This window comes from Patiria miniata, unplaced genomic scaffold, assembly GCF_015706575.1.
Source record: "Patiria miniata isolate m_02_andy unplaced genomic scaffold, ASM1570657v1 HiC_scaffold_4, whole genome shotgun sequence".
Taxonomy (NCBI): domain Eukaryota; kingdom Metazoa; phylum Echinodermata; class Asteroidea; order Valvatida; family Asterinidae; genus Patiria; species Patiria miniata.
Window position 1 is genome coordinate 10,790,354 of NW_024037071.1, and position 22,252 is coordinate 10,812,605.

Below are 22,252 nucleotides of genomic sequence, written 5' to 3' on the forward strand. Positions count from 1 at the left end.
CTGTAAAGAATTCAGCCTCCAATATTTTCTTTTAATTAAGAGAGTGAAGATACCAAAATAAGTTGGAAGCCCGGCCTTTGTATCACGGACAATATGAACTGGTGCAGTATATTGATCAGAGGTAGTACAAATAAAAACAACCATTACGACTCCTGTTCCCATTTCTGTAACAATGAGTCAACACAAAATTATGAGAATGGACCCTAAATGCATTGAATGGTATGCAGAGATTCTGGGTGATTCATTAACTTGAAGATGATTTTGACTTATTTGTACAAGTTTAGTAAAAAACAGGGAACTCAAAGGGCGCCCTCTATTTCTTAAAGAAGATCTACATGAAGCACTCAGATCTAGGATGTGAAAGCCTAATTCTCTTAGTAAAAGAATAAATAAACCCCTCAAACAAAAACCATTTAAAATTCCGTTGTCATGGTTTCCAAAAACCACCCCTATTTTCACACTTGAGAATTATTTGGAAACAACGAAAATGGAAGTAGCCCACATCCGGCTGAGGAACCCCTCACAAACATGACCAAAACAGAACTATCAACCATTCCTTAACTCAAAACCAATCCGCAGATTGTCATCAAACCTTATGACAAAGGCCAAGATCATGAACCGCGAGGACTATCTGCCAGTCGGTTTCAAACATACCATCATCTCCCACACTCTGTTATTTTCTTTTAATTTCACAAGGGAAGATATCAAAACATGCTGGGTCTCTTTCTGTTGTATCGGTGCCACTCACTTCTGCTTAGTGTGTCAATCAATGACAGGAAAAGCAACAATCATTTGAGTCATCTTTGACCATGAAAGAATCTCAATAATTATTACTGACATGTGGTAACCAGAAGTTTTTTGTTTTGTTTCATTATTAAACTCGAAGACTCCATCAAATAGAGATTGGAAGGAGACATCAATATGCAAGTAGGCCACGCTGTATTGAACCTTGTTATCAGAGGCAAGATTGGTGCAACTTATCGCCAAAAGTGAAAGTCAGTCAAATCTTAATTTCAGGTGTATCACACCCAGTCAAAAGTGATGGAAACCCTGTCAGATTTTGCAGCGCGTTTTACAAGCCATGAGATGGAACATTGCAACAAACATTTCCTTTGAGTAGCTTGTGACATAACTTGAAAATGGATGTCTTGTGATTGACTTGTGATAACTTGGGATGACTTGTTGCTGACTTCATTCAAACTTAATACAGAGCTCAAGTTTTCATCAGAGAAGAGCAAAACCAATAGTAAAATTTCAATCTTTAATTCTGAGAGGGTGCATCTACATGTACCGGGTAATTTATTTCAATATCCAATTGCCAATCAATTTGCTACACCACAATTTCAACGTCTTGTATGCAAGCATTATGTTATTATAATTAAATAAGAAGAATACAATGCAAGATAACATAAAATAGACTAACACAGAAAATAAGACAAACCTATGACTGCATGGACAAAATGGTCAGCAAAAGGGAAAAAAATCACTATGGTCATCAGACCTGCTGACACACATGTAACGCTATATTTTGAAAGAATTGTTTACATCCTTTCTGCTTGATGTTGTTTGAGTTAAAAGTTTGCCTCTTTTCTAAGACAAATCAAATTCTATATCAGAATGTTATTCTTTAAGTAATTTAGAAGAAAAGCATTAGCAGTAAACTCTTGTTGGTATTTTACACATTAAGCACTTAGCTTCACTAAACATAAAAATAACACTTAGCAGCATTCTCATTGTTTTGTCATTTAAATTTGTTTGGTATTTTTACCAAGTTTACGTGTATTTTTCTTTCTACTGTGTGCCTTGAACCTTCTGATCTCGGAATTTTTTGGTAGAGTGTTGTGAATTTGACTTTACGTTTTTGAGGTGATGCGTTCGATTCCTGTAATAGTCAGTGTCTTTTATTGCTATAAAGAGTTCTTTTTCCATCCTGTATATTGAACAGGGAAGCTATATTTGACAGATTGAGTCTTTTGTTCTCATCGTTGCGGGTTCGAATCTCTACTAAGTAGGCAAATTTCATGGTGTCCATTTTTGATTGCCAGTCTATAATTACTTGTTGCTGATTAAAAGTGCAGCTGTGATGCAGGTTGGATGCATATTGCAGGGCGTTGAAGATCACAGTGTGCATCATTCCATTTCCCTTCTTGATCTACCCATACCTCAGCACAGTGCTCAATACCTCCCCAGTTGTCAGGTTGGGGCCACTGTGGACTAGTCAACCAATTCCTGAACTCAACCTCATCATTCTCACACTTCCAAGTACCTATTGAAAAAAAAATAGAATGGAAATCAATACAGAGGTGGGAATTGCCAAGTACCGGTACGATTCTTCAAAATAAACAAGCTCACAATGTTCTGGTATTAATTTGATGAAATTTTGTAAATTCAAAATTTCAACCAACCTTCTTCCTGGAGATCATTGCAGTTTATCCAATAGTTGGATTGCTGTAGCTGGACCAGGAACTCAGTTTCCTCCTGAGACTGTGGCATGACCAAGACACTTCCCATCTCAATGCACTCATCTTTTGCCTCCGACCATGTCAGGCGCTCAGTGATGGCTTTGTAGCATTTGCGTCCCCACTGGTACCAAGTGGGAGGACATGCCCATCCATGCCCAATGGAGGCCTTACACATCTCGTTACCACCAGTGCAACCCATCATCAGATGAAGGCTTATCAAGCCAAAGATGAACCCTCTAGATACCATCATCTCCCACATCTCACCGGACTGGAGTCCAGTGTTAAAATGACTGCACATCAAGGGAGCTGATCTTGACAAGCATCATGGCCCAACTCTGATATTTTCTTTTAATTTCACAAGGGAAGATATCAAAACATGCTGGGTCTCTTTCTGTTGTATCGGTGTCACTCACTTCTGCTTAGTCTGTCAATTAATGACAGGAAAAGCAACAATCATTTGAGTCATCTTTGACCATGACAGAATCTCAATAATGATAACTGACATGTGGTTACCAGAAGTTGTTGTTTTGTTTCATTAACTCGAAGACTCCATCAAGTAGAGGTTTGAAGGAGACATCAATATGCAAGTAGGCCACGCTAATACAGGCTGATAAGGTATATCACGCCCAGTTAAAAGTGATGGAAACCCAGTCAGATTTTGCAGCGCGTTTTACAAGCCATGAGATGGAACATTGCAACAAACATTTCCTTTGAGTAGCTTGTGACATAACTTGAAAATTGATGGCTTGTGATTGACTTGTGATAACTTGGGATGACTTGTTGCTGACTTCATTAAAACTTAATACAGAGCTCAAGTTACATCAGAGAAGAGGAAAACCAATAATAAAATTGCAATCTTTAATTCCGAGAGGGTGCATCTACCAGGTAATTTATTTCAATATCCAATTGCGAATCAATTTGCTACATCACAATTTCAACGTCTTGTATGCAAGCATTATGTTATTATAATTAAATAAGAACAGTACAATGCAAGATAAGAATTATCAATAACATTTAACATAAAATAGACTAAGACAGAAAATAAGACAAACCTATGACCGCATGGACAAAATGGTCAGCAAAAGCGAAACAAAATCACTATGGTCATCAGACCTGCTGACACACATGTAACGCTATATTTTGAAAGAATTGTTTACATCCTTTCTGCTTGATGTTGTTTGAGTTAAAAGTTCGCCTCTTTTCTAGGACAAATCAAATTCTATATCAGACTTTTATTCTATAAGTAATTTAGAAAAAAGCTTAGGGCCAAAAAAAAAAAAGTTATCGGTTTCTGGTATGGAGCTTGCCCCAAAAGTGGTGCGGCGACCGGCTTTTTTTTTTTTTACCTTTTTTTTTTTTTTTTGGGCTTCAAATGTCGGCTGATGACTGCAAATGGTGCCTGACTATAGTGCAAATATATGGGAGTCCAGAGAGGCCACATAAAGCTTATTCTCGATCATAACCCCATCTAAAAACACGTTAAAATTGTGCAGCAGCAGGATTCCAGTCAAACCAGTGAGTTTGGCGGTTTTGAGACATCATCTTGTATTGAAAAAAAACTTTTTCATTTTGCCGACGCCCGTGGCTGCGGCGACGCGCGCATACCAGAAACCGGAGACTTTTTTTTTTTGGCCTAAAGGGAATATACAACATTGCAAACATCAAAAAATAAAACTACAATGTACCAAGTTTTTATGAAATACCTTACTAGGATGTTGGTAAATGACAGTCTCAAGCATCTTGTAAAATTATGGCACCTGGTGTGAAGTCATTTTCAAGAAAATGGTATTTTTGTAAACATTTCCAACGGTGGTCGGCCGACCAGCATTGGAAAAACCTAACTATTTTTCAACTACATGTACTGCTCTAAATTTCCCATTTTTTTCCAGTCCAAATTTTGTTTGTTATTGGTTACATGTTCATGAACGGGTGCAGGCCAGCTAGACTGGTTCCCTTGCCTTACAGTTTTCCATCATCTATATATTAATTGATCCATTTTATCTTTTGTGGAGTCAGGGAACCAGACTACTTGAACATTTTTGTTTTTCTTGGTTTTTCCAACCTTTTCGAACACCAAACTTCAAAATTTGTCAGTGTAACAATATTTAATCTATTATACTAACCCCTCAAATAGTTCATTTCTGAAAATTACAGCAAAAGCCAATGATGTACATTCCCTTTAAGCAGTAAACTCTTGTTGGTATTTTTCACTTTACGCACTTAGTTTCACTATACATAAATATAACACTGAGCAGTATTCTCATTGTTTTGTCATTGAAATTTGTTTGGTATTTTTACCAAGTTTACGTGTATTTTTCTTTCTACTGTGTGCCTTGAACCTACTGAGCTTGGAATTTTTGGGTAGAGTGTTGTGAATTTGACTTTGCGTTTTCGAGGTGATGCGTTCAATTCCTGTAATAGTCAGTGTCTTTTATTGCCATAAAGAGTTCTTTTTTCCATCCTGTATATTGAACAGGGAAGCTATATTTGACAGATTGAGTCTTTTGTTCTCATCATTGCGGGTTCGAATCTCTACTAAGTAGGCAAATTACATGGTGTCCATTTTTGATTGCCAGTCTATAATTACTTGTTGCTGATTAAAAGTGCAGCTGTGGTGCAGGTTGGATGCATATTGCAGGGCGTTGAAGATCACAGTGTGCATCATTCCATTTCCCTTCTTGATCTACCCACACCTCGGCACAGTGCTCACCATTCAAGTTATCAGGTTGTGGATTCTCTGGACCAGTCGACCAATTCCTGAACTCAACCTCATCGTTCTCACACTTCCAAGTACCTATTGAACAAAATAACAGAATGGAAATAAATACAGAGGTGGGAATTCCCAAACAACCATTCTTCAAAACAAACAAGCTCACAATGTTCTGGTATTAATTTGTTGATATTTTGTAAATTCTAATTTCAACCAACCTTCTTCCTGGAGATCATTGCAGTTTATCCAAAAGTTGGATTGCTGTAGCTGGAGCAGGAACTCAGTTTCCTCCTGAGACTGTGGCACGACCAAGACACTTCCCATCTTGATGCACTCATCTTTTGCCTCAGACCATGTCAGGCGCTCAGTGATGGCTTTGTAGCATTTACCACCCCACTGGATCCAAGTAGGAGGACACGCCCCTCTACGACCACCAATGGAGGCCTTACACATCTCGTTACCACCAGAGCAACCCATCATCAGATGACGGCTCATCAAGCCAAAGATGAACCGTTTAGACACCATCATCTCTCATGCCTTACTCCACTGGTGTCTGGTACTGCAATGAAGTAACTGCATTTCACGTTGAATCATTCTGTAAAGAATTCAGCCTCCAATATTTTCTTTTAATTAAGAGAGTGAAGATACCAAAATAAGTTGGAAGCCCGGCCTTTGTATCACAGACAATATGAACTGGTGCAGTATATTGATCAGAGGTAGTACAAATAAAAACAACCATTACGACTCCTGTTCCCATTTCTGTAACAATGAGACAACACAAAATTATGAGAATGGACCCTAAATGCATTGAATGGTATGCAGAGATTCTGGGTGATTTATTAACTTGAAGATGATTTTGACTTATTTGTACAAGTTTAGTAAAAAACAGGGAACTCAAAGGGCGCCCTCTATTTCTTAAAGAAGATCTACATGAAGCACTCAGATCTAGGATGTGAAAGCCTAATTCTCTTAGTAAAAGAATAAATAAACCCCTCAAACAAAAACCATTTAAAATTCCGTTGTCATGGTTTCCAAAAACCAGCCCTATTTTCACAATTGAGAATTATTTGGAAACAACAAAAATGGAAGTAGCCCACATCCAGCTGAGGAACCCCCTCACAAACAGAACTATCAACCATTCCTAAACTCAAAAACAATCCGCAGATTGTCATCAAACCTTATGACAAAGGCCAAGATCATGAACGGCGAGGACTATCTGCCAGTCGGTTTCAAACATACCATCATCTCCCACACTCTGATATTTTCTTTTAATTTCATAAGGGAAGATATCAAAACATGCTGGGTCTCTTTCTGTTGTATCGGTGCCACTCACTTCTGCTTAGTCTGTCAATTAATGACAGGAAAAGCAACAATCATTTGAGTCATATTTGACCATGAAAGAATCTCAATAATGATAACTGACATGTGGTTATTAGAAGTTGTTGTTTTGTTTCATTAACTCGAAGACTCCATCAAATAGAGATTGGAAGGAGACATCAATATGCAAGTAGGCCACGCTGTATTGAACCTTGTTATCAGAGGCAAGATTGGTGCAACTTATCGCCAAAAGTGAAAGTCAGTCAAATCTTAATTTCAGGTATATCACACCCAGTCAAAAGTGATGGAAACCCAGTCAGATTTTGCAGCGCGTTTTACAAGCCATGAGATGGAACATTGCCACAAACATTTCCTTTGAGTAGCTTATGTCACAATTTGAAAATGGATGTCTTGTGATTGACTTGTGATAACTTGGGATGACTTATTGCTGACTTCATTCAAACTTAATACAAAGCTCAAGTTTTCATCAGAGAAAAGGAAAACCAATAATTAAATTTCAATCTTTAATTCTGAGAGGGTGCATCTACCGGGTAATTTATTTCAATATCCAATTGCTAATCTATTTGCCACATAACAATTTCAACGTCTTGTATGCAAGCATTATGTTATTATAATTAAATAAGAACAATACAATTCAAGATAACATAAAATAGACTAACACAGAAAATAAGACAAACCTATGACCGCATGGACAAAATGGTCAGCAAAAGCGAAAAAAAATCACTATGGTCATCAGACCAGCTGACACACATGTAACGCTATATTTTGAAAGAATTTTTTACATCCTTTCTGCTTGATGTTGTTTGAGTTAAAAGTTTGCCTCTTTTCTAGGACAACTCAAATTCCATATCAGACTTTTATTCTATAAGTAATTTTGAAAAAAAAAGCTTAAGCAGTAAACTCTTGTTGGTATTTTTCACTTTACGCACTTAGCTTCACTATACATAAAAATAACACTTAGCAGCATTCTCATTGCTTTGTCATTTAAATTTGTTTGGTATTTTAACCAAGTTTACATGTATTTTTCTTTCTACTGTGCGCCTTGAACCTTCTGAGCTTGGAATTGTTTGGTAGAGTGTTGTGAATTTGACTTCACGATTTTGAGGTGATGCGTTCGATTCCTGTAATGGTCAGTGTCTTTTATTGCTATAAAGAGTTCTTTTTTCCATCCTGTATATTGAACAGGGAAGCTATATTTGACAGATTGAGTCTTTTGTTCTCATCGTTGTGGGTTCGAATCTGTACTAAGTAGGCAAATTACATGGTGTCCATTTTTGATTGCCAGTCTATAATTACTTGTTGCTGATTAAAATTGCAGCTGTGGTGCAGGTTGGTTGCATATTGCAGGGAGTTGAGTATCACAGCGCACATCATGCCATTCCCCTTCTTGATCTACCCACACCCCGGCACAGTGCTCACCACCCCAGTTATCAGGTTGCGGCCACTGTGGACTAGTCGACCAATTCCTGAACTCAGCCTCATCATTCTCACACTTCCAAGTACCTATTGAACAAAATAACAGAATGGAAATAAATACAGAGGTGGGAATTCCCAAACAACGATTCTTCAAAACAAACAAGCTCACAATGTTCTGGTATTAATTTGTTGAAATTTTGTAAATTCAAAATTTCAACCAACCTTCTTCCTGGAGATCACTGCAGTTTATCCAAAAGTTGGATTGCAGTAGCTGGAGCAGGAAATCAGTTTCCTCCTGAGACTGTGGCACAACCAAGACACTTCCCATCTTGATGCACTCATCTTTTGCCTCAGACCATGTCAGGCGCTCAGTGATGGCTTTGTAGCATTTGCGTCCCCACTGGTACCAAGTTGGGGGACATGCCCATCCATGCCCAATGGAGGCCTTACACATCTCGTTACCACCAGTGCAACCCATCATCAGATGAAGGCTTATCAAGCCAAAGATGAACCGTTTAGACACCACCATCTCTCAGGCTTTACTCAACTGGTGTCTGGTACCGCAATGAAGTAACTGCATTTCACGTTGAATCATTCTGTAAAGAATTCAGCCTCCAATATTTTCTTTTAATTAAGAGAGGTAAGATACCAAAATAAGTTGGAAGCCCGGCCTTTGTATCACGGACAATATGAACTGGTGCAGTATATTGATCAGAGGTAGTACAAATAAAAACAACCATTACGACTCCTGTTCCCATTTCTGTAACAATGAGACAACACAAAATTATGAGAATGGACCCTAAATGCATTGAATGGTATGCAGAGATTCTGGGTGATTCATTAACTTGAAGATGATTTTGACTTATTTGTACAAGTTTAGTAAAAAACAGGGAACTCAAAGGGCGCCCTCTATTTCTTACAGAAGATCTACATGAAGCACTCAGATCTAGGATGTGGAAGCCTAATTCTCTTAGTAAAAGAATAAATAAACCCCCCAAACAAAAACCATTTAAAATTCCGTTGTCATGGTTTCCAAAAACCACCCCTATTTTCACACTTAAGAATTATTTGGAAACAACGAAAATGGAAGTAGCCCACATCCGGCTGAGGAACCCCCTCACAAACATGACCAAAACAGAACTATCAACCATTCCTTAACTCAAAAACAATCCGCAGATTGTCATCAAACCTTATGACAAAGGCCAAGATCATGAACGGCGAGGACTATCTGCCAGTCGGTTTCAAACATACCATCATCTCCCACACTCTGTTATTTTCTTTTAATTTCACAAGGGAAGATATCAAAACATCTCTTTCTATTGTATCGGTGTCACTCACTTCTGCTTAGTGTGTCAATCAATGACAGGAAAAGCAACAATCATTTGAGTCATCTTTGACCATGACAGAATCTCAATAATGATAACTGACATGTGGTTACCAGAAGTTGTTGTTTTGTTTCATTAACTCGAAGACTCCATCAAGTAGAGATTTGAAGGAGCCATCAATATGCAAGTAGGCCACGCTGTATTGAACCTTGTTATCAGAGGCAAGATTGGTGCAACTTATCGCCAAAAGTGAAAGTCAGTCAAAAACTTAATTTCAGGTATATCACACCCAGTCAAAAGTGATGGAAACCCAGTCAGATTTTGCAGCGCGTTTTACAAGCCATGAGATGGAACATTGCCACAAACATTTCCTTTGAGTAGCTTGTGACATAACTTGAAAATTGATGTCTTGTGATTGACTTGTGATAACTTGGGATGACTTGTTGCTGACTTCATTCAAACTTAATACAGAGCTCAAGTTTTCATCAGAGAAGAGCAAAACCAATAGTAAAATTGCAATCTTTAATTCTGAGAGGGTGCATCTACATGTACCGGGTAGTTTATTTCAATATCCAATTGCCAATGAATTTGCTACACCACAATTTCAACGTCTTGTATGCAAGCATTATGTTATTATAATTAAATAAGAACAATACTATGCAAGATAACATGAAATAGACTAACACAGAAAATAAGACAAACCTATGACTGCATGGACAAAATGGTCAGCAAAAGCGAAAAAACTCACTATGGTCATCAGACCTGCTGACACACATGTAACGCTATATTTTGAAAGAATTGTTTACATCCTTTCTGCTTGATGTTGTTTGAGTTAAAAGTTTGCCTCTTTTCTAGGACAAATCAAATTCTATATCAGAATTTTATTCTATAAGTAATTTAGAAAAAAGCTTAGGGCCAAAAAAAAAAGTTTCCGGTTTCTGGTATGGAGCTTGCCCCAAAAGTGGTGCGGCGACCGGCTTTTTTTTTTTTTACCTGTTTTTTTTTTTTTTTTTTGCTTCAAATGTCGGCTGATGACTGCAAATGGTGCCCGACTATAGTGCAAATATATGGGAGTCCAGAGAGTCCACATAAAGCTTATTCTCGATCATAACCCCATCTAAAAACACGTTAAAATTGTGCAGCAGCAGGATTCCAGTCAAACCAGTGAGTTTGGCGGTTTTGAGACATCATCTTGTATTGAAAAAAAAACTTTTTCATTTTGCCGACGCCCATGGCAAGATTGGTGCAACTTTTTTTTTTGGCCTAAAGGGAATATACAACATTTGCAAACATCAAAAAATAAAACTACAATGTACCAAGTTTTTATGAAATACCTTACTAGGATGTTGGTAAATGACAGTCTCAAGCATCTTGTAAAATTATGGCACCTGGTGTGAAGTCATTTTCAAGAAAATGGTATTTTTGTAAACATTTCCAACGGTGGTCGGCCGTTGGAAAAACCTAACTATTTTTCAACTACTGCTCCAAATTTCCCATTTTTTTCCAGTCCAAATTTTGTTTGCTATTGGTTACATGTTCATGAACGGGTGCAGGCCAGCTAGACTGGTTCCCTTGCCTTACAGTTTTCCATCATCTATATATTAATTGATCCATTTTATCTTTTGTGGAGTCAGGGAACCAGACTACTTGAACATTTTTGTTTTGCTTGGTTTTTCCAACCTTTTCGAACACCAAACTTCAAAATTTGTCAGTGTAACAATATTTAATCTATTATACTAACCCTCAAATAGTTCATTTCTGAAAATTTCAGCAAAAGCCAATGATGTACATTCCCTTTAAGCAGTAAACTCTTGTTGGTATTTTTCACTTTACGCACTTAGTTTCACTATACATAAATATAACACTGAGCAGTATTCTCATTGTTTTGTCATTGAAATTTGTTTGGTATTTTTACCAAGTTTACATGTATTTTTCTTTCTACTGTGTGCCTTGAACCTTCTGAGCTTGGAATTTTTTGGTAGAGTGTTGTGAATTTGACTTTGCGTTTTTGAGGTGATGCGTTCAATTCCTATAATAGTCAGTGTCTTTTATTGCCATAAAGAGTTCTTTTTTCCATCCTGTATATTGAACAGGGAAGCTATATTTGACAGATTTAGTCTTTTGTTCTCATCGTTGCGGGTTCGAATCTCTACTAAGTAGGCAAATTACATGGTGTCCATTTTTGATTGCCAGTCTATAATTACTTGTTGCTGATTAAAAGTGCAGCTGTGGTGCAGGTTGGTTGCATATTGCAGGGAGTTGACTATCACAGCGCACATCATTCCATTTCCCTTCTTGATCTACCCACACCATGGCACAGTGCTCACCATTCAAGTTATCAGGTTGCAGCCACTGTGGACCAGTCGACCAATTCCTGAACTCAACCTCATCATTCTCACACTTCCAAGTACCTATTGAACAAAATAACAGAATTGAAATAAATACAGAGGTGGGAATTCCCAAACAACCATTCTTCAAAACAAACAAGCTCACAATGTTCTGCTATTAATTTGTTGATATTTTGTAAATTCTAATTTCAACCAACCTTCGTCCTGGAGATCATTGCAGTTTATCCAAAAGTTGGATTGCTGTAGCTGGAGCAGGAAATCAGTTTCCTCCTGAGACTGTGGCATGACCAAGACACTTCCCATCTTGATGCACTCATCTTTTGCCTCCGACCATGTCAGGCGCTCAGTGATGGCTTTGTAGCATTTGCGTCCCCACTGGTACCAAGTGGGAGGACACGCCCCTCTACGACCACCAATGGAGGCCTTACACATCTCGTTACCACCAGTTACCACCATCAGATGAAGGCTTATCAAGCCAAAGATGAACCGTTTAGACACCATCATCTCTCACATCTCATGCCACTGATGTCCAGTGGTGAAATGACTGCACCTCAACTTGTAATATCCTTGTAGAGCAATATGTAGATATTTCTTTTTGGTGAATGTAACAAGCGACTGTTACTTGTCCAGTTTCATGTGAAATTTGGAGTTGGACTCCTACATGTACATGTATGAAATCTGGTGCCGGCATGGTTTTATTGGTTGAACCTTCACAATCCTCACGCAGGCATGCACAATGCTACCAGTGAGTAAGTACATCATAGTCCTAAATTCACACTACACCCGTACATTTGCATTCTGCACGACATCACATAGCATTCCATATAAGTTGTTGTTTACCAGAGGGCCTTAGCATTGTGTGGTGTTTTGTTGAAAGAAATCATTGGAATTTGTAATTTTTGCCTTTTTTTTTACTCTTGTGGACCAAAAAGTTTAGATTTTTTTTACCGAAAGGGTAATTATTCAGCTCGGTTAACTATCAGCATCCAGACTTCAACCGGTCTTAAACAGAGTGTTTAATACCTTCCAATCACACATTTATTCCTTTATTTAAGGATTCTATACATTTTGCAATTGTACAAGTTGTAAATATGTCGGATATCAGCCTAGGGGAGCTGCAGTTTTCCTGAAGTCTTTTTTTATTATTTGTATAAAACTCCAAAGAATCCATAAAATTGCTGTAAGTTACAAAATCAAAAAATTAAAATGTGGGAACATTTTTAGCCAAGGGATTTTTAAACAACCAAATCTAAAATACCGGAATATTTTCAAAATATCTTTCTTGCTTCAACTATATTTCTGAGACGGTGCATCTAATTTATTTCAATATCCAAGTGCCAATTTATTTGCAAAATCACAATTTCAGCATCCTGTAACTAGGCATTGTGTTATTATTATTTTTTTTTTATCATTTTATATAGTGAATCAAAACAATACAATACAAGATCATGTAATACATGTATAGCGAATAAAAACAATACAATACAAGATAAGAAATTATACATACATGTAACATAGCATAAAATAGACTGATACAGAACTTAAGATAAAAACCATATGACTGCAAAGGAACAGCAAAAGCAAAAAAAAATCAAAAAAAAAAAAAAATCACTATGGTCCTCAGACTGGCTGACACACATGTATATGTAATGCTAGAAAGCCAATTTTGAAAGACTTGTCAACTTGATCAAGTAAATTTTTACATCCTTTCTAAATGGTTTCTAAAAGAAGTAAGACACTGCCTATTTTCTTGGACAAATTACACTTTGTTTCAGACTTTTATTCTATAAGCAATTTAGAAAGATAATAAGCAGTAAACGCTTGTTAGTAGTTTTCACACACAGCACTTGGCAACATCTTGTTAGCAGCATTCCTATTTTTTAGTCATTTCAGTTTTGTTTCAGTCGTTCACCAAGTGTACATGTATGATTTCAAGTTGTGTGTCTAGAACCTTTTGAGCTTGGAATTTTGAGCATTTCTTGTAATGATGGGTCTGATTCCTGATATGGTCACTGTCTTTTATTGCTAGAGTCCTTTTTCCGTCCTGTAACAGGGAAGCTTTATTTATATTTGACAGACTGAGTATTTTATTCTCGTCGTTGTGGGTTCCAATCTCTACTAGGTAGGCAAATTGCATGGTGTCCATTTTTTTTATTGCCAGTCAGTAATTACTGTTGCTTCTTAAAAGGTACATGTATGAAATCTGGTGCCGGCATGGTTTTATTGGTTGAACCTTCACAATCCTCACGCAGGCATGCACAATGCTACCAGTGAGTAAGTACATCATAGTCCTAAATTCACACTACACCCGTACATTTGCATTCTGCACGACATCACACAGCATTCCATATATAAGTTGTTGTTTACCAGAGGGCCTTAGCATTGTGTGGTGTTTTGTTGAAAGAAATCATTGGAATTTGTAATTTTTGCCTTTTTGTTTACTCTTGTGGACCGAAAAGTTTAGATTTTTTTTACCGAAAGGGTAATTATTCAGCTCGGTTAACTATCAGCATCCAGACTTCAACCGGTCTTAAACAGAGTGTTTAATACCTTCCAATCACACATTTATTCCTTTATTTAAGGATTCTATACATTTTGCAATTGTACAAGTTGTTAATATGTCGGATATCAGCCTAGGGGAGCTGCAGTTTTCCTGAAGTCTTTTTTTATTATTTGTATAAAACTCCAAAGAATCCATAAAAATGTTGTAAGTTACAAAATCAAAAAATTAATATGTGGAAAGGTCATGAAACAGGGAACATTTTTAGCCAAGGGATTTTTAAACAACCAAATCTAAAATACCGGAATATTTTCAAAATATCTTTCTTGCTTCAACTTTATTTCTGAGAAGGTGCATCTAATTCATTTCAATATCCTATTGCCAATTTATTTGCAAAATCACAATTTCAGCATCCTGTAACCAGGCATTGTGTTATTATTTATTTAAAATATCTACCGGTACCACCGTGGTTTATTGCCTAGCAATATGGCAACTTGGGCAGCACTGGTAACCTTGAGATGTACATTGTACGTGTAATAACGTTGCTAGGCATTTTGCCATAATAAAAAACACGAAAAGATGCTATACATTTTGCAAATGCACTAGTGGGTAATGGTGGGGGAGTGTGCCACCTTCAAGAAAATGCCCAGATATCAGCCTAGGGGAGCTCCAGTTTTCCTGAAGTTGTTTGTATTTTTTAATATACTCCAAAGAATCCATACAAATGCTGGAAGTTACAAAATAAAAAAAAATAAAATGTGGAAAGGTCATGGAAAAGGGAATACTTTAAGCCAAGGGATTTGACCCAAATTTAAAATACCGGTATATTAAAAAAGATCTGTCTTGCTTCAACTTTATTTTCGAATTAGATAATTGATTTCAACATCCAATTACCAATTTATTTGCCACATCAGAACTTCAGCATCCTGTATCTCAGCATTTTGTTATTATTATTATTACTTTTATCATTTTATATAGCGAATAAAAACAATACAATACAAGATAACACATTATGCATAACATAGCATAAAATAGACTAATACAGAACCTAAGACGAAACCGTATGACTGCAGAGGAACAGCAAAAGGAAAAAAAAATAAAGGGGAAAAAAATATTCACCATGGTCCTCAGACTGTCTGACACACATGTACATGTAATGCTATGACTGGTACCATCTTCCAACATAGGGGGCGCTCTTCAAAACCAATGATTATATGCTAAATATGCATTATGTGCCTTTTTCAGGCCGTATTGTATGTGTTTTGGGACTTGATTTTTATATTCCTCGTTTATATCAAAAATATCTATACCATTATTGGGATATGGTTACTTCTAAGAAATAGTAAGATACTTTAAGGGCATTTTTGTTGTATCTTGAGGGGGCACTTTACTGTTCGAGGGGGCACATTTATGGCCGCAAAAGGGGCACTTGGGAAAATCTGGGGGGGGGGGGCAAAAGCCCCCCCGGTTCCGCCGCCCCTGCCACTGGATCCAAGTAGGAGGACACACCCCTCTACGACCACCAATGGAGGCCTTGTGAACACATCTTGTTACCACCAGTGTAAACCATCATCAGATGAAGGCATATCAAGCCAAAGATGAACCCTCTAGATACCATCATCTCCCACCGGACTGGAGTCCAGTGTTAAAATGACTGCACATCAAGGGGGCTGATCTTGACAAGCATCATGGCCCAACTCTGATATTTTCTTTTAATTTCACAAGGGAAGATATCAAAACATGCGGGACCTCCTTCTGTTGTACCAGTGTCACTCACTTCTGCTTATTGTCAGTGACAGGAAAAGCAACAATCATTTGAGTCATCTTTGACCATGAAAGAATCTCAATAATGATAACTGACATGTGGTCACCAGAAGTTGTTGTTTTGTTTCATTAACTCGAAGACTCCATCAAATAGAGATTTGAAGGAGCCATCAATATGCAAGTAGGCCACGCTGTATTGAACCTTGCTGTCAGAGACAAGATTGGTGCAACTCATCGCCAAAAGTGAAAGTCAGTCAAATCTTAATTTCAGGTATATCACACCCAGTCCATAGTGATGGATACCCAGTCAGACTTTGCAGCGCGTTTTACAAGCCATGAGATGGAACATTGCAACAAACATTTCCTTTGAGTAGCTTGTGACATAACTTGAAAATGGATGTCTTGTGATTGACTTGTGATAACTTGGGATGACTTGTTGCTGACTTCATTAAAACTTAATACAGAGCTCAAGTTACATCAGAGAAGAGGAAAACCAATAATAAAATTGCAATCTTTAATTCTGAGAGGGTGCATCTACATGTACCGGGTAATTTATTTCAATATCCAATTGCCAATCAATTTGATACACCACAATTTCAACGTCTTGTATGCAAGCATTATGTTATTATAATTAAATAAGAAGAATACAATGCGAGATAACATAAAATAGACTAACACAGAAAATAAGACAAACCTATGACCGCATGGACAAAATGGTCAGCAAAAGCGAAAAAAACTCACTATGGTCATCAGACCAGCTGACACACATGTAACGCTATATTTTGAAAGAATTTTTTACATCCTTTCTGCTTGATGTTGTTTGAGTTAAAAGTTTGCCTCTTTTCTAGGACAAATCAAATTCCATATCAGAATTTTATTCTATAAGTAATTTAGAATAAAAAGCTTAAGCAGTAAACTCTTGTTGGTATTTTTTACCTTACGCACTTAGCTTCACTATACATAAAAAATAACACTTAGCAGCATTCTCATTGTTTTGTCATTTAAATTTGTTTGGTATTTTAACCAAGTTACATGTATTTTTCTTTCTACTGTGTGCCTTGAACCTTCTGAGCTTGGATTTTTTTGGTAGAGTGTTGTGAATTTGACTTCACGTTTTTGAGGTGATGCATTCGATTCCTGTAATAGTCAGTGTCTTTTATTGCTAAAAAGAGTTCTTTTTCCATCCTGTATATTGAACAGGGAAGCTATATTTGACAGATTGAGTCTTTTGTTCTCATCATTGCGGGTTCAAATCTCTACTAAGTAGGCAAATTACATGGTGTCCATTTTTGATTGCCAGTCTATAATTACTTGTTGCTGATTAAAAGTGCAGCTGTGGTGCAGGATGGTTGCATATTGCAGGGAGTTGACTATCACAGCGCACATCATTCCATTTCCCTTCTTGAACTACCCACACCATGGCACAGTGCTCAATACCACTCCAGTTATCAGGTTGCGGCCCCCACAGTGGACTAGTCCACCAATTCCTGAACTCAGCCTCATCATTCTCACACTTCCAAGTACCTATTGTAAAAAAAACAGAACGGAAATCAATACAGAGGTGGGAATTGCCAAGTACCGGTATGATTCTTCAAAACAAACAAGCTCACAATGTTCTGGTATTAATTTGTTGATATTTTGTAAATTCAAAATTTCAACCAACCTTCTTCCTGGAGATCATTGCAGTTGATCCAAAAGTGGGATTGCTGTAGCTGGACCAGGAACTCAGTTTCCTCCTGAGACTGTGGCACGACCAAGACACTTCCCATCTTGATGCACTCATCTTTTGCCTCAGACCATGTCAGGCGCTCAGTGATGGCTTTGTAGCATTTGCGTCCCCACTGGTACCAAGTTGGGGGACATGCCCATCCATGCCCCATGGAGGCCTTACACATCTCGTTACCACCAGAGCAACCCATCATCAGATGAAGGCTCATCAAGCCAAAGATGAACCGTTTAGACACCACCATCTCTCATGCCTTACTCCACTGGTGTCTGGTACTGCAATGAAGTAACTGCATTTCACGTTGAATCATTCTGTAAAGAATTCAGCCTCCAATATGTTCTTTTAATTAAGAGAGTGAAGATACCAAAATAAGTTGGAAGCCCGGCGTTTGTATCACGGACAATATGAACTGGTGCAGTATATTGATCAGAGGTAGTACAAATAAAAACAACCATTACGACTCCTGTTCCCATTTCTGTAACAATGAGACAACACAAAATTATGAGAATGGACCCTAAATGCATTGAATGGTATGCAGAGATTCTGGGTGATTCATTAACTTGAAGATGATTTTGACTTATTTGTACAAGTTTAGTAAAACACAGGGAACTCAAAGGGCGCCCTCTATTTCTTAAAGAAGATCTACATGAAGCACTCAGATCTAGGATGTGAAAGCCTAATTCTCTTAGTAAAAGAATAAATAAACCCCTCAAACAAAAAACATTTAAAATTCCGTTTTCATGGTTTCCAAAAACCACCCCTATTTTCACACTTGAGAATTATTTGGAAACAACGAAAATGGAAGTAGCCCACATCCGGCTGAGGAACCCCCTCACAAACATGACCAAAACAGAACTATCAACCATTCCTAAACTCAGAAACAATCCGCAGATTGTCATCAAACCTTATGACAAAGGCCAAGATCATGAACGGTGAGGACTATCTGCCAGTCGGTTTCAAACATACCATCATCTCCCACACTCTGTTATTTTCTTTTAATTTCACAAGGGAAGATATCAAAACATGCTGGGTCTCTTTCTGTTGTATCGGTGCCACTCACTTCTGCTTAGTGTGTCAATCAATGACAGGAAAAGCAACAATCATTTGAGTCATCTTTGACCATGACAGAATCTCAATAATGATAACTGACATGTGGTTACCAGAAGTTGTTGTTTTGTTTCATTAACTCGAAGACTCCATCAAATAGAGATTTGAAGGAGCCATCAATATGCAAGTAGGCCACGCTGTATTGAACCTTGTTATCAGAGGCAAGATTGGTGCAACTTATCGCCAAAAGTGAAAGTCAGTCAAAAACTTAATTTCAGGTATATCACGCCCAGTCAAAAGTGATGGATACCCAGTCAGACTTTGCAGCGCGTTTTACAAGCCATGAGATGGAACATTGCCACAAACATTTCCTTTGAGTAGCTTGTGACATAACTTGAAAATGGATGTCTTGTGATTGACTTGTGATAACTTGGGGTGACTTGTTGCTGACTTCATTCAAACTTAATACAAAGCTCAAGTTTTCATCAGAGAAGAGCAAAACCAATAATAAAATTGCAATCTTTAATTCCGAGAGGGTGCATCTACCAGGTAATTTATTTCAATATCCAATTGCCAATCAATTTGCTACATCACAATTTCAACGTCTTGTATGCAAGCATTATGTTATTATTATTAAATAAGAACAATACAATTCAAGATAACATAAAATAGACTAACACAGAAAATAAGACAAACCTATGACCGCGTGGACAAAATGGTCAGCAAAAGCGAAAAAACTCACTATGGTCATCAGACCTGCTGACACACATGTAACGCTATATTTTGAAAGAATTGTTTACATCCTTTCTGCTTGATGTTGTTTGAGTTAAAAGTTTGCCTCTTTTCTAGGACAAATCAAATTCCATATCAGAATTTTATTCTTTAAGTAATTTAGAAAAAAAGCATTAGCAGTAAACTCTTGTTGGTATTTTACACATTAAGCACGTACATGTAGCTTCACTAAACATAAAAATAACACTTAGCAGCATTCTCATTGTTTTGTCATTTAAATTTTGTTTGGTATTTTAACCAAGTTTACATGTATGTTTCTTTCTACTGTGTGCCTTGAACCTTCTGAGCTTGGAATTTTTTGGTAGAGTGTTGTCAATTTGTGGTGATGGGGTTCAATTCCTGTAATGGTCAGTGTCTTTTATTGCTATAAAGAGTTTTTTTCCCATCATCTTGAACAGTGAAGCTATATTTGACAGATTGAGTATTTTGTTCTCATCGTTGTGGGTTCAAATCTCTACTAAGTAGGCAAATTGCATGGTGTCCATTTTTGATTGCCAGTCAATAATAACTTTTGCCGGTTAACATGGTTAAAAGTGCAGCTGTGGTGCAGGTTGGTTGCATATTGCAGGGAGTTGAGCATCACATCGCACATCATTCCATTCCGCTTCTTGATCTACCCACATCTCGGCACAGTGCTCAATACCTCTCCTGTTATCAGGTTGCGGCCCCCACTGTGGACTAGTCCACCAATTCCTGAACTCAGCCTCATCATTCTCACACTTCCAAGTACCTATTAAAAAAAAACAGAATGGAAATAAATACAGAGGTGGGAATTGCCAAGTATCGGTATGATTGTTTAAAACAAACAAGCTCACAATGTTCTGGTATTAATTTGATGAAATTTTGTAAATTCAAAATTTCAACCAACCTTCTTCCTGGAGATCATTGCAGTTTATCCAAAAGTTGGATTGCTGTAGCTGGACCAGGAACTCAGTTTCCTCCTGAGACTGTGGCACAACCAAGACACTTCCCATCTTGATGCACTCATCTTTTGCCTCAAACCATGTCAGGCGCTCAGTGATGGCTTTGTAGCATTTGCGTCCCCACTGGTACCAAGTGGGAGGACATGCCCATCCATGCCCAATGGAGGCCTTACACATCTCGTTACCACCAGAGCAACCCATCATCAGATGAAGGCTTATCAAGCCAAAGATGAACCGTTTAGACACCATCATCTCTCAGGCCTTACTCAACTGGTGTCTGGTTCTGCAATGAAGTGACTGCATTTCACGTTGACTCATTTTGTTAAGAATTGAGCGTCAGATATTTTCTTTTAATTAAGAGAGGTAAGATACCAAAACAAGTTGGAAGCCCGGCCTTTGTATCATGGACAATATGAACTGGTGCAGAATATTGATGAAAGGTAGTACAAGTAATAGCAGCCATTGTGACTCCTATTCCCTTTTCTTCTGTATAACAATGAGACAACTCAAATTATATGCCAATGGACCCTCAATGCATTGAATAGTATGCAGAGACTCTGGATGTTTTATTAAACTTGAAGATGATTTGATTTGTGTGTACATGTACAAGGTACTGTAAGTCAAAAAAGGAAACCCAAATGGCACCCCTATTTCTTAAAGAAGAGCTCTTTTTAGATCTAGGATGTGCAAGCCCATTCTTGTAGTAAAAGAATCATTCAAATCACTCATGTACAGATCCAGTTATGGACTTTTAAAGACAAATACAGTTATAAAATTGACGGTGTCCACAGATCACTATAAAGAGAAGTTTCAGCAAAACCAAAACAATTTACATAAACATATCGGAACACTATCACAACCATGATAACTGGCTCTTACCATAACCTTTATTTAAGCCTTTCTGTTTCCAATCTTAAAACAACATGCTTTATAATTCCAGAGTTGATAGTCCTGCCCTACCTTATACTGGTACTAATTGTCTACCTTGGAGTTTTGTGGGATTATCCTGGTGTTTTTTTTTCATGACACGACATGGTTTCATTTGACTGAAGTATCATGTACCTAAAATGTGATCTCTTTCACTATTTTTGGTGATATTGTTGGCTGGTGTGATGTGGGATATGATGTTTTTAACACAAGTGGTGTCACTAGGAGGGGGGGCAAGGGGGCACGTGTCCCCCCCCCCCCAGCAGATGTCCGTTGCCCCCCCCCCCCCCTCCGGTGCCCCACATTTGAAATCTTGAGGTGAAAAACAAAAATTATACTCCTTGTTTTCGAAATAGAGCTTGGACTGGTGTTCATATCTAAAGGCCATTAATGTACATGTACACGTACATGTATATCAACCTGTATTATTACGTACGTGTACGCCAATGTATTACATTTTTGTCATGCCACTGTTGTGCAAACGGCGTCTATAATGATTACGCATGCATGGTTGTATAATGTCGAGTTGTATAATGTTGACAAGTTCATTATGGACGAATTATGTACGCTAATGTTCCACTTCCTTCCACATAAAAATACCTGTTTCAAATGATCAAGTTTGTAGTTATAATTAACCAGTTGTGTTTGAAAAGTTATTTGTATTTGATGAAGTATCCCTCCATATTAAATTAATTATAAAAATATGACTATACTACAGGGAAACCTGTGGTAAAGCAATTTTTTTTTTTATAAATGTGGGCGGGCGTTTTTACCCCGAGGTCCGGTTAAAAATGCCCGCCAAACTTCCTCCCGAAAAGGGGGGAAAATTTCTCCTTATCAATATAATGACCATGATATTATATTTGCACCTGATAGAGGAGACATGTATTGCATAAAACCACACATTTATTTCCTGGTGTCTCCAAGTAGTACTGAGATATTTAACAAAAACCTAAAAATCAGGCGTTTTTACC

General features: G+C 37.6%; 5 protein-coding genes across 5 annotated transcripts; all 5 read right to left on the reverse strand.

Moving 5' to 3' along the window:
- Positions 1-143: 143 nt before the first annotated feature.
- Positions 144-2,721, reverse strand: LOC119740101 (asialoglycoprotein receptor 2-like). The gene is made up of 3 exons (XM_038215302.1): positions 2,406-2,721; positions 2,163-2,266; positions 144-164 (listed from the first exon to the last, which is right to left on the reverse strand). The coding sequence occupies exons 1-3, from the start codon at positions 2,719-2,721 to the stop codon at positions 144-146; spliced, it is 441 nt and encodes a 146-aa protein (XP_038071230.1).
- Positions 2,722-5,059: 2,338 nt separating this feature from the next.
- LOC119740102 (C-type lectin lectoxin-Enh1-like) lies at positions 5,060-5,700 on the reverse strand. Its single transcript, XM_038215303.1, has 2 exons — positions 5,490-5,700; positions 5,060-5,256 (listed from the first exon to the last, which is right to left on the reverse strand). Exons 1-2 carry the CDS (start codon positions 5,698-5,700, stop codon positions 5,060-5,062), a joined length of 408 nt encoding a protein of 135 aa, XP_038071231.1.
- A 5,299-nt stretch (positions 5,701-10,999) lies between these two features.
- LOC119740103 (perlucin-like protein) lies at positions 11,000-12,180 on the reverse strand. The gene is made up of 2 exons (XM_038215304.1): positions 11,797-12,180; positions 11,000-11,662 (listed from the first exon to the last, which is right to left on the reverse strand). The coding sequence occupies exons 1-2, from the start codon at positions 12,101-12,103 to the stop codon at positions 11,466-11,468; spliced, it is 504 nt and encodes a 167-aa protein (XP_038071232.1). The 5' UTR covers positions 12,104-12,180; the 3' UTR covers positions 11,000-11,465.
- Positions 12,181-17,376: 5,196 nt separating this feature from the next.
- LOC119739811 (snaclec convulxin subunit beta-like) lies at positions 17,377-17,833 on the reverse strand. The gene has a single exon (XM_038214895.1). It carries the CDS (start codon positions 17,831-17,833, stop codon positions 17,510-17,512), a length of 324 nt encoding a protein of 107 aa, XP_038070823.1. The 3' UTR covers positions 17,377-17,509.
- Positions 17,834-19,320: 1,487 nt separating this feature from the next.
- On the reverse strand, positions 19,321-20,414 carry LOC119739813 (hepatic lectin-like). The gene is made up of 2 exons (XM_038214896.1): positions 20,297-20,414; positions 19,321-20,158 (listed from the first exon to the last, which is right to left on the reverse strand). The coding sequence occupies exons 1-2, from the start codon at positions 20,400-20,402 to the stop codon at positions 19,956-19,958; spliced, it is 309 nt and encodes a 102-aa protein (XP_038070824.1). The 5' UTR covers positions 20,403-20,414; the 3' UTR covers positions 19,321-19,955.
- Between the last annotated feature and the right edge of the window lie 1,838 nt (positions 20,415-22,252).